The sequence below is a fragment of the Callionymus lyra genome, chromosome 10 (assembly GCF_982586985.1).
Source record: "Callionymus lyra chromosome 10, fCalLyr1.hap1.1, whole genome shotgun sequence".
In the NCBI taxonomy this organism is placed as follows: domain Eukaryota; kingdom Metazoa; phylum Chordata; class Actinopteri; order Syngnathiformes; family Callionymidae; genus Callionymus; species Callionymus lyra.
The window spans coordinates 25,827,561-25,840,380 of NC_141827.1; the positions used below are offsets into that span (position 1 = coordinate 25,827,561).

The window sequence follows — 12,820 nt, forward strand, 5'->3', positions numbered from 1 at the left end:
ACCTACACCGGCCGAAGTTCACTGGGTTTTGCTGTAGAAACCGTTAATAAATGACTCATTTATGTTGGTTACAAAACATGTTTTTAGGCGAAGACGACGCGCAATTCGTAAAGCGACCACACGATGTCGGCATAAACAAGCTGCAAGCTTGATAATACTTAGATTATTTTCACTTATTTAGCTGTAGTTACTTTTGCGTGTTGTAAAACTTACAATGTTGTGGTTTGTTTTCAAGTTTTTAACAGCTCTGAATTTGTCCAAAAAGCCAGAATATTTCCTTTTTGTGTGTCGTCAACTATCAAGACGAACAACGTAAACCTCCAAAGAAATATATGATCCATAGAAGAAGCAGAACGTTACAGTAGAAAGATAAATGTAAAATTTATTTGAAGGCTATGAGTATGATGATTAACTATAGGTAAGGCTGGGTATCAACCTTTGGTTGTTTTGTGGGACTGACCAAAATAACCTAACCTAACCTATAATGCTGCAGAGTTTCCAAACACTCTTCAGTTTTTGGTTCAAGTTTAGGTACACATATTTGATGAAAGAAACAATTTGGACAAAGGCAGTTAACATCAGAATAATACGTCACTTGTTAGCAAGTTTTCTTTTGCAATGGAAATTAGAACTCAGATTTCAGTGGAAGTTTACCAAAGCTGAAAAAAGTGAGTCACTATATCAGGGGGATGTACTGCAGTTTTAAACTCATGGGAGTTTCAAACTATTGTTAAACATTGTTGGATATATGGCTATAGTAGAACTGGTAGTAATTGACAACTCTTATCAGTATTTATTTAGATTCTGATTTTAAAATGCAAATGTAAAAGGCCAAGACATGAGGAGCAATTTGCACAATGAGAAAAATTGGTTTCAAAACTTTGAATAAGGACGATCTCACAAGTGACCAACCCTCAGTTTACTTTCCAACAGGTGAAAGAAGGCCATCTGGGGATTGTTTGTCTCGGAAACAAAGAAAAACACACAGATTAAAGTGGAGTAAATATCCTAAGAGTAAACAAACACAAGGTTTGAAAAGGTCTTAAACAGACTGACTGACTAATCTAAGCAAAATCCAAGAGCAAAAGTGACGTGACTTCTGGAAAAACATATAAGCCAATGTTATTTGTAAACCGTATATAATTCAATACATCTTTTAGCATTTGACATTTTGCCTATAGCATTGAGTTCAATAGGAAAACACCCAGAACTAGTATACTGGAATTACTTAGACACCGTATACCACTCCTACTGCAGAGAGTGAAACATACCTCAAACAATTAATGAGTTTAATTATGCATGTTGTATGATGTAGGCAGACGCATAAACAAATACGTTTATACAATTTCCTTTGTGTTTGTTAATATTTACAAGTAAAACAGTATCTGAAGTCTCTAGCGGAAGTACTTTGGACAGTTGTGTGCAACAAGGTTCCAGGCTTCATTAAAGGCATCAACGACTCGTTCATCCAGAGGACCCTCTTCGACAGCAGCCAAGTTCTCCTTCAGCTGGTCCATTGTTGAAATACCAAGGATCACCCCATCTCCAAGCCCACCCTGTAACGGAAGACCCCAACAATTGATCAAAAATTATTTGTGAGTGAGATAAAAAAGTAATCTCTTAGAAAGATACCTGAAGTTGTGAGTGATGATACATCCAGCGAATAGCGGCAGAAGTAATGGTGGGTTTGGTGGAACTGTACAGGGAGTGCAGAATTATTAGGCAAATGAGTATTTTGACCACATCATGCTCTTTATGCATGTTGTCTTACTCCAAGTTGTATAGGCTCGAAAGCCTACTCCCAATTACGCATATCAGGTGATGTGCATCTCTGTAATGAGAAGGGGTGTGGTCTAATGACATCAACACCCTATATCAGGTGTGCATAATTATTAGGCAACTTCCTTTCCTTTGGCAAAATGGGTCAGAAGAGGGACTTGACAGGCTCCCAAAAGTCAAAAATAGTGAGATATCTTGCAGAGGGATGCAGCACTCTTAAAATTGCCAAGCTTCTGAAGCGTGACCATCGAACAATCAAGCGTTTCATTCAAAATAGTCAACAGGGTCGCAAAAAGCGTGTGGAAAAACCAAGGCGCAAAATAACTGCCCATGAACTGAGAAAAGTCAAGCATGCAGCTGCCAAGATGCCACTTGCCACCAGTTTTGCCATATTTCAGAGCTGCAACATCACTGGAGTGCCAAAAAGCACAAGGTGTGCAATACTCAGAGACATGGCCAAGGTAAGAAAGGCTGAAAAACGACCACCACTGAACAAGACACACAAGCTGAAACGTCTACTTGTAGACTGGGCCAAGAAATATCTCAAGACTGATTTTTCTAAGGTTTTATGGACTGATGAAATGAGAGTGAGTCTTGATGGGCCAGATGGATGGGCCCGTGGCTGGATCGGTAAAGGGCAGAGAGCTCCAGTCCGACTCAGACGCCAGCAAGGTGGAGGTGGGGTACTGGTATGGGCTGGTATCATCAAAGATGAGCTTGTGGGGCCTTTTCGGGTTGAGGATGGAGTCAAGCTCAACTCCCAGTCCTACTGCCAGTTTCTGGAAGACACCTTCTTCAAGCAGTGGTACAGGAAGAAGTCGGCATCCTTCAAGAAAAACATGATTTTCATGCAGGACAATGCTCCATCATTGCTGGCAAGAAAGGGTCTAAAAGAAGAAAAACTAATGACATGGCCTCCTTGTTCACCTGATCTGAACCCCATAGAGAACCTGTGGTCCCTCATCAAATGTCAGATTTACAAGGAGGGAAAACAGTACACCTCTCTGAACCGTGTCTGGGAGGCTGTGGTTGCTGCTGCACGCAATGTTGATCGTGAACAGATCAAAACACTGACAGAATCCATGGATGGCAGGCTTTTGAGTGTCCTTGCAAAGAAAGGTGGCTATATTGGTCACTGATTTGTTTTTGTTTTGTTTTTGAATGTCAGAAATGTATATTTGTGATTGTTGAACTGTTATATTGGTTTCCCTGGTGAAAATAAATAATTATAATGGGTATATATTTGTTTTTTGTTAAGTTGCCTAATAATTATGCACAGTAAAAGTCACCTGCACACACAGATATCTTCCTAAAATAGCTAAAACTAAAAAAGCCCTGCTCCAACTTCCAAAAATATTCACCTTTGATATTAATGAGTGTTTTGGGTTAATTAAGAGCATGGTTGTTGTTCAATAATAAAATTAATCCTCAAAAATACAACTTGCCTAATATTTCCGCACTGTATGATGTCTCAATGGCTTTCCAGACCAAGTCGATGGCTTTAAAGTGAGTCTGCCTCCAGTATCTGACAATTGAAAATGGTCTTCGTTATTGTGATCCCTGTTATTTAAAAGTATAAAAACTATAGTAATATTACCTGTCTCTATATAACGCAGCCGTCCTGTATCCAAAAAATCTTCCTGTTGTCTGAGAATCATCTTTATCTGTATACTGATACCTGCCGGTCAGAAGCCCACCTGAAGGATAAATGTTTGTGTTGGATTCAGAATGCAATTATGGCGAACATGGTAGTCTTGGGTAATAAGATTGCTTTTCCACCTTGACACAGATATAAACAGGAAAAACATTTCATGACAAAGATTTTACCCATTTTTGTATTTTTTTTTTTTACTCAATCAATTTGTCTTTACAATTAAAGCAAATACACATTTATTATTTTTATTTAAACAGAGAATAATATGCAGTTATGTTGTATTGCGTACCTGCGAGTGGATTGTACGCATAAAACCTGATCCCAAAGTTTCTGAGACATGGAAGCAACTCTGTTTCCACTTGGCATTGTACATCCCCTGTGATAAGAGTCAGCAAGGAAAGTGTTTAATAATGTTCTCCAAACTCTTACTGTAATTAAATGGGGAAAGTTATTCACAAATCCATGATTTTTCAGTTTATTAAACTTGATAAAAAACACGTAGAAGTTTACCTGATAGACGGTCGGGACAATCCAATTGTTGCATCTACAGATGGACACAATTTCAGCCACTTGCCATGATGCGTAGTTGGAGAGACCAAACTCCTTGAACTTCCCCTGAAAATAAATACATAGATTCAGTAAAGTTTTTGTCAAAAGTATCTTGTTTATTGCCCCAGAAAATGTTCTCATGAGGTAACATTAGAAACTTGACGCCTTTGAGCATTAAGTTTGTCATTAATGAAACAACTCATGGATACTGTTTCCTCTAGAAACGGTGAAACAAATAGTAACCATCTCTAATGAAAACCACATCAATTGTAAATTAAGTACCTCATTGTGGAGCTCATTGCAGGCTCTGAGTGTGTCCTGGATGGGGGTCTGGTGGTCAGGAGAATGCAGGTAGAAAAGGTCCACACAATCAGTCTGAAGCCTCTCAAGAGAGGTTTCTAGCTGGTGGCGAACACTCTCTGGTTTCAGCGTCATTCCATCCCTGGGGTTGGCTTTGGTGGCAAGAGTTACTGGGAAAAAAATATATAATAACAGGAAGTTAAGACTCCAATAAGCTTCACCCATTGACCAGAGGCAGCTGTGTGTATAGTAGACACACAATAGACCATTATTATAAACCATGCATTATAAAAGGTATCCAGAACAAGCCATTTTAAGGTGTTCACATTTTTGCAACACAAATATGATCTCCAAAAAGAAAAAAAAAATACATTAATGTATCTTTTGAAGTGTATTTCAACATTCATACATAGTCCTATTCAGTGAGCTTATAAGTGGTAAAAAATTGTCAACAGTTCACAAACTACAGTTTGCTCTCCACCTGTTCTAGGAAGCTTCATGCCTCCTATGATTGTCTCTGACTTTCCATCCACGTAAATGAAGGCTGTGTCCAGATGTTTGTGCCCGCTGTCCAGGAATACCTTGACCATCTCCAGGCTCTGCTCCGGATCTGCTCGGTCCCCAAACGTCATTGTCCCGAGCAACGTCGCTGGTTGATTCTCTTGAGGGGCCGACATGTTTCTGTTGAGTGCAGAACCACGTGTTGATTTGAACTTTTACAGGGTTTCGTGTCAGACTGGGCGGTTCTTCAGTCGATGGGGTTGGGCTTTGTGAAGCCTGGAGGTTCTCTCTGCAAAACAGGACAAGTAAGAATGTAAATTGGGAAGAGATAAGAAAGGTTGTGTAAAATAAATGAGGAAAGTATTTTCTAGTGTGGATAACTAGATAACTGACACAGTTGAATATGTTAGAAAGTGGTTTAAAAACGAGATTATTGTTTTGGTTTAACCAACTCACTGGTTAATAAGTGTTTAAAGCTGATCTTGTTTGAGATCATGCAGTTATATTTCTGTACCACAAGATGGTACTAGAACTACTTCTTTATCAACTAACATGGTGGTACAACCTCTTGACAACGATAATATTGTTTTAAATAGTTAAATATAACAAAATTGCTATTGTGGTTTTAAATCTTTGACAGGCTGTTTTCTTGAATGATTTTATGGCTGCTCAAAATGTATTGAAATGGTCATCCTAGAGAAATCCAGTGTCATTTGTGTTCACAGAAGACGATGGAGATATTTCATGCTAAGAGTAACATCGAATAATCCAGTTTATTGACATTATGTAATTCAATACATCTTGTCGCATTTGCAATGCATTGCACAACATAGATGTATTCATTATTTATGTAGGGCCCTTGAGCATTGAGTTTGACATAAATAATAAAACTCATGTATCCAGTATAACAGATTACGCATGGAAACCTCTTAGAAACGGTAATTAATTATTTTTTTACCATTTCAAAACCACCCCAAGTCTAGTAATAAGTCCTTTTTTCAAAACCTCGTTGTGGATAAGAGAGGTTGTGCAGAATAACTGGTGATGGATAACTGGATAAAGACAATACTTCTGTTGATGAATTAAATAATTGTAGTGTAATATTGAGTCACTAATTTAGCTCAATTCTTACTGAAGATGGCACAAATTAAATGGACGATTGTTCAAAATATTGTGTAAGAACATGAAGCTATATCTTTCGACCACACGATGGCATCAGAACATATTCTTCCACCAGCTTTGAGAAGCAACTTCCTGACATCGATAATATTATGTATTTTTTGTTTATCAACAAACATTTTTTAGATGCTGTCTTTTAACCTATATTCTGTGGACGACAGGAGGGGCATTTTACAAACTAGAAAAGGTTGTCTAAGATTTATGCTAATGACTGGAATGTAAATGCCAAACATTTTTAAACAAAAGGACTATTTAGAACAGATTAACTTAGAAAAGGAGAAAAAGTTCTCAAATCAGATCCAAGGTTCATAGAGTTCAGCAGCTCAGATTCAGGAAAAAAATGTAGTGCAGAAAAAAGATGTAGATATCATTACCTAACAAGATTACCCATATAGTATTAACGCTTTGACAGGTTCTTATTTAATCATTGTTTTTAAGCTTCCTTGTATTGACATGACCAGAAATCCATGTTCCTTGTGTTTTTGGTGGACCATGGAGATACTTTGTGGTAAAAGTAGTGTCCAATAAGATTAGATCATTGACTATTTTATTTTAACCCTGTGGTATTCTATTTGAAAAGTTGAACAAGAACACATTTTACTTTTTTTAATGAAGGTTCCCAATCACTAAATGATGAAAATGGCAAATGACCTGGTCGTACGTACCAAAAACGTGCGGACCTACTTTTCCACGTCAAAGTCCATATGTACTGTATCAATAATGAAAGGAGCTTGTTTTTATAATATAACGAACAAAAGATCAGCGTCAAATCGCTTCAAGTCTTTCTTTACGAGAGTCACAGACGTTCTTGTGAAACAACATCATGTCAGTTTGATCAAAGTGAAGCTGCAGAAAGAAAGCAGCTAAAGTTTCCCTCATGTGATCATGTGACCTGAGCGATCTCCTTGAAAAACAGACTTGTATAAATACACCGTCACATGATAATGTTCATTTGTAATTTGTGGACAAAACTCTTTCATTTTATAAATGTAATAAGAATTTGCATGTCTGTTGCAGCTGTGCCACACATTCATAGCTCTGACGATCAGACCATCTTAATCTTCATCATCACTTCTCAGCACTCTAAGAAACTGATCTACAGTTTTATACATGTCAACCTCCATTTTAAGACATTTCAAATAAGCCCTTCTCTTTTAATAAAAGAAGTAACTAATGTTTATTTGTAAAGCGCCTTTCTAGACTACAGGGTCACAAGCGCTTAAACAATCAAAAACAATATAGTATTTGCATTAATAACCCTGAATTTAAAATATAAACATTTACATGATCTGGTCTGCGCTAATTTAAATTAAGTATGTGGTCCATGTCAGTGATGTTTCAGTGAACGAATATAAACGGTTAATCCAGTTTATAATTATGTTTTCATTAGTTTTTTATGATCACGTAGAGAAAAATCATGACTTTGGTTCATTGAAATATTCATTAATTCTACGTTTATTTGGATGTACGAATGAAAAGTGGCTTTATTTGTGTCTACGTGCAGATTCCAAAATCTGTGGTATTTTTGTATGTACTCCATTTTCTGGATTAGAGTGTCCGACAGTATTTAGTAGAAGATGCATGAACTTCTTTGTACATTAGGCCCCTGGACCTTATTATTTTTAATATATATATATATATATATATTTATTTATTTATTTATTTTAATTTGCATGATTCATATTGAGTACCCTGAGATATATAAACTGAACATTTGATGTGGAGAAAAGTTACTTAATGATATCCATATCCCTTAGACAAAAACATAATGAGTTAAGTAAATGCACAATTGTATTCATATATATTTTAAAGCCGTAGTCAAATCTAAGAAAACCAAAATAAATTCAGATTAGGTTTTACACAGACAGGATGGAGATGATTGTCTGGGCTGTTGAATGGAATCAAAACCTCCAGGAAGCTGATGTTGTTCAGGCACACAGAGCAGAGATAAGATGCAGAGAGGATTGGGTTGCAAAGTAAATTTGTGCCAGGGGTGTAAAAGGATAGTTCGTGGCGAGGGCTGGACATACAGATGGTCAGCGTGGACAAGGACGAATCTCAAGACAAGCCAATTGAAATTCTAGTAAAGGGTAAATCATCAATTGGGTTATTTTTACAATGATACATTCCGATAGTTCCAGACGACTGATTCCAAGTCCCAGCCTCGAGGTCCAGCTCTTGTCATTGTTTCAAGAGGCAAACAATAGCCAAGAACAAAGACATCCAGGAGTTAATTTAAACATTTGGTTGTTGGTGGGACCTTGTGCAGGCTGCAGCAACACTGTGGTGACCCGAGACTTACCGGGGTCATGCGCACACATGCGTTCATTGAGGGCATTGTTCAGGGGGATGGGGGGGGCAGTAGTCGACTGACCTCTTGACCACTCCATCAGCTGTTTGCCTTCCAAAGTGTCCACTGGCTTGTGACCCCCATTCTGGAGAAAACCCGACCAGACTCTAATAATATAACATATAATCGACAATTAAACACGTCGTGGATATAAATCCGCTAAAAAATTTGCGCCGAGGATTATGACGCAGTTATTCCTGCGCACTTTACGTGCGTCCGCAGGAGCGAGCCGGTGCGCTCCACGCCCCCCACACCAGCGCTCCCACCCCCGGCCGTCATTACCAAGTCAATGGAGGGGCAGAGAGAGAGAGCTCAGCCTCCAACACTTTTTGTCAGTCAGTCAAACATCTGCAGCCTCACAGCCTCTGCGGTCCTGCACAGATTATGTCGGCGCTGGAAACTGCTACTCACTTTTGCGCGGAGGATTTTTTATTTTGATAGTTTTTTTTCTTCTCTCCTTTTCATCAATCTTGTCTTTTTTTTAATAGAAATTTGAGGAATGGAACGATGCTCATGAGCAAAGTAATTGTTTGAGAATTCAACTGAGTTCATAATGGACAGCGTAGTTTTATATCTTTTTTTAGTATTTATCAAAGAGGCGAGTGGATTCCGTTATGGCATCAGCAACAATCTCCAGTCTTACATGTAAGTCATGTCTTTTTTTCTTATCTTAACTGATCTTTTCTCTCTCTCTTTTTTTTTTTTTTTTTGGAATGATAAAACTGCTGGTTCACCTGCACATGCATGAACTTGTGTCAAGCTCATCCAGAGGCAAACAGAGGCTTGTTCCAGATGCTTGATATGTTGTTGTAGGCGCTGAAAAATATCACTTACTCACTGATGAGGCCATTATGTGGCTTTCAATAACTCTCCCGCTTGTCACAACTATAATTTTCCATCATTGTTTCGTGCAATATCCTCATTCATCCAAAAAGAATTCCAGAATAAACATAGATAAATGAAAGCTCAATGTTTTTATATATATATTTATATATATATATATATATATATATATATATATATATATATATAATGTACAGTTGTAGGTGATTATTTTTAAATACAACTAGAGCAGATGAATTATGTTTAACCTTAACTTAAATGTCAGTTTTTTGTTTCTTTAAATAATTCTGCAACAAAAAAGTTTGATCACAGTTGATTTTTTTTCCATCTACTTGTTGTTGTTTTGCACCTGCGTATCCTAAATTTAATCTGTATACTGAGTAGGTACACAAACCTCTGAGCTCGTAACAACAAAAAACAGATTTGGGTCGTTTATGGTTGCCACATGTTTGACAAGCCAACATGAGTTCTCAGCTTTGAATCTAACACCTCAAGTCAGGGTTGTTCCAAACAGGTCCAGGTTTAACATTTGTAGTTGTACATGGAATGTTGGAAAAGCAGTCACTAAAAAAAGCAAAGATCATGATGAAGAAGAAGAAGAAATGGCTTGTGAAGAATTCAGTGTATATAGGAAAGTTTAGTTGGAAAAACTTTTAGTTACGATTTCCTGAATAAAACATTAAAAAAATGTCATTGTTTTCTATCTATACAAGATGTTTAAGATACTTTTTTTATGATATTTTAAAATGCTCAATTCCCATGCTCATTTTATTCTGAAAATATAAATATTCAAAAATTAAATTATTCATTAACACTTGAACATGTCATTGGAATATCAGCGAGTTCTGCTCAGACCTTAAACAAAAGAGAAGCTTGATACTGGAAAAAAAACAGGTGGTTTGTTGACAACCAGCAGCAAAAACAAATCCAACTCATGTCTCCTGGAATTCCTAATTTTGATGAAGCTGTCGCTCCAGCACGTAGACATGACAGGCAGCTTTTTACTCAGACAGTTGACAAGACAGTTGACCCCTCTTTGGTTTTTGACAGACAAAGTCTAACTGTCCTGAACACAAGTGGAAGCATGTTCCTCTGACACAAGTTGTTTAATTGTTATTGCAATATTTGGTTTACTTCATTCATTCATTCTTTCATAAACATTCTAGGGATGGATGGAGCTCAATGAGCAACTGGTGTTTTAATTTTCTCTATATTATTTTCCGACTTAAATATTGCGTTTTATACCTTTTTAAACATTTGAAAAATCAATCATAATGTCTCCTCAACCATCAGGATTGAAAGCTTAAGATAATTTAAAAACCTCCTTGGCAGAGGTAGTAGATTAAATTTTCTGAAGGAATGTTCAAGTAAGAGGTTTTTATGGAAACCAGCAATTAAAACTATTTCAAACATTCAAAATGAAATTGTATTTGTTTAGAAAGCTTATATTGTTAAGCAAGGAAACTTTTTGATCAGTGTTAATGGTACATTAACGTTTTATTGTATTTTCTTTGACATGAGCTGGAAAAAGAAATTCCTCCCCAGACTATAAAAATTCCAAAACCAGACATTGTTCAATAGCAATTCAACAACATGCATTACATCGGTGACAACAACCATAAGCCTCTTGTTACACTTGAACATCCACCTCTAAGCGTTCTGCCCTCATAAACTGCTATCTGTTCATCGGCTAAATAAAAAGTATTAAAAGTATTTTCTCCATTTTTTTTTTCTCTCTCCGTCTCTCCAGGCCAAATGTGTGTGTGGAGAGGGAGGTGACGTTGGTAGCCCAGAGGCAGCCGTGTGTGCAGGCCTTCACACGTATGGTTAAAGTGTGGAAGCAGGGCTGTGTAGGCCAGTCATGGTGCATGGGATACGAGAGGAGGTGAGTCATACTTCCCGTTTGTTTCCTCAAGCGCCCCCTTGCTGCAGACAAAAACTCGGCCATCTTCCCCGGGAGGGGATGAGGAGTTATCCCACGAGATAGCGACTTAAATCAGTGACAAGCTTTTGCTCCTTGATCTTCTCTTCCTCCTTATCTCCGCTTCTCCCCTGGTTTTGTGCCGTAATGACAGCTTTCGGCCTCTTGTCCAGTTAAGTGTAAGGTGTAGCCCCACTTCACGGGGCTTACTAGCTATTTAACACACCGGCGTCTGAGCTGCCCGCATTCCTTTGAAGGAAAGTCCGAACACTCCAATCTCAGACGGCCAGTTACCAGAGTTTCTCACTCTTAGTCGCTTGCTTTCCCCGCGACGTTCTACCTGCCGAATCAAAGGCTGCTTTGAAGGAGACCAAGGCCTCAATTACTTGTTGTAAACAAAACATGTTTCCACAATGACTGCGGTGGCAATGAGAGGGAACCAAAAGTACAGGGAGTGACACTTTTCTATGAATCAGTCTGCCAGACTTGCGTTATGATTAAGAAGGCAAGGAAAATTCCAATGGAGGAAATGTTTAATTAAGACAATTCTTTTGCCTAAAGTACATGATTCAACCATTTATACACAACACATAGGTGTATTTTTTAATCTAATAGCTCTAGAAGTGACACAAGACCAGTTTTTGACTGTGTAATCACAGTTAATATAAAATAAAAAATGGTGAGTACTGAAGTGACATGAAAATCCAAGCTGAGATGGTGCTGGTAAACTTGGATCATTCCTCTCCTATATCTTTATAAGTTTTTTGGCCATTTAACAAGACATTGTGCGAGTAATTTCTTTAGATGGTGTGGTGGGACTTGGAAAAATTCTTGATGCGAAGCTTAAACAATTTTCTTCATGGTTTTGAGTGAGATTGAAATTCAAATTGTTAAACTGGCTTTAAAGGTCTTATAAAATCACTTCCTGAATCACTAGCTGACTTAATAAATGCTCAAGAACTTCCCGCCAACATTGCTCTCTTCCCGTCTCAACACCTCTCAGTGAGCTCAGCTACATGCGTAAATCAAAGACTTGTATGCTCTCTGCTTTAAGAGATAATCTTCTTGTGACAGGCTTTGAAAATGTGAATGTCGAACCCTGTTGGTTTCGCTAGGATAAAAATGTATAATGACATAAAAAGTATAAAAACAAAAAAAACAACAACCCTCAATAGTAAAAAGAAAGAAGATCATGAAATGGGAACTCCATTTGTTTTAAATATGGTGTGTTTTACATTAAAATAACATCTTAGGTTCTATTAACTGAACTTCAGCTTGCAGTGCACTCTCTGTTACCTTTCAAGTCGAATGAGTTATGAATAAGTTCTTTAGTTTCAAATGAATTCCACTGTAAATGAACCAAATTCACTTACTTCTACTTTGTAACGTCTTTACTTGTCCATAGTACCATCTTTATTTTATATATTGAAACTATTTAATGAATAAACATGAAAGAAACACACATTTTCTTAACAAGTATTAACTACTGGTCTACTGCTTCCTTTTGCAGGACGGCATATTACACGGCATACCGACAGGTGTACAGACAGGATTACCAGACTGTGAACAAGTGCTGCCCGGGATGGTCTCAACTCAATGGAGAAGCTGGTTGTCTTTATCGTAAGTGTCATGTTACTTTTCCAACGTGTAAACAAGGAAATTGTCATTAGCGCTCGAGTCCCACGGGCAAGTGACGTGTTGGCCTGTCATTTTCACACCATGAACTTAAAATAACAGGCTCAAA

At 37.6% G+C, this 12,820-nt stretch overlaps 1 protein-coding gene, 1 long non-coding RNA gene and 1 pseudogene across 3 annotated transcripts in view; 2 read left to right on the plus strand and 1 right to left on the minus strand.

Moving 5' to 3' along the window:
- Nucleotides 1-1,122: 1,122 nt before the first annotated feature.
- Nucleotides 1,123-4,959, minus strand: LOC148071236 (aflatoxin B1 aldehyde reductase member 2-like; annotated as a pseudogene). The gene is made up of 8 exons (XR_015712921.1): nt 4,764-4,959; nt 4,265-4,452; nt 3,944-4,048; nt 3,723-3,809; nt 3,377-3,476; nt 3,238-3,304; nt 1,633-1,695; nt 1,123-1,556 (listed from the first exon to the last, which is right to left on the minus strand). The product of XR_015712921.1 is annotated as an aflatoxin B1 aldehyde reductase member 2-like (transcript).
- Nucleotides 1,698-3,234, plus strand: LOC148071237 (uncharacterized). The gene is made up of 3 exons (XR_015712922.1): nt 1,698-2,292; nt 2,423-2,457; nt 2,556-3,234. It is a non-coding gene; the product is annotated as an uncharacterized LOC148071237 (long non-coding RNA).
- A 3,684-nt stretch (nt 4,960-8,643) lies between the features above and the next one.
- megf6b (multiple EGF-like-domains 6b) overlaps nt 8,644-12,820 on the plus strand; it is a 60,545-nt gene continuing 56,368 nt past the window's right edge. The window contains exons 1-3 of the mRNA XM_087800968.1: nt 8,644-8,957; nt 10,906-11,040; nt 12,587-12,696. Of these exons, the coding sequence (XP_087657094.1) occupies nt 8,866-8,957; nt 10,906-11,040; nt 12,587-12,696 (337 nt within the window). The 5' untranslated portion in view covers nt 8,644-8,865. The remainder of the gene's footprint in view (nt 8,958-10,905; nt 11,041-12,586; nt 12,697-12,820) is intronic.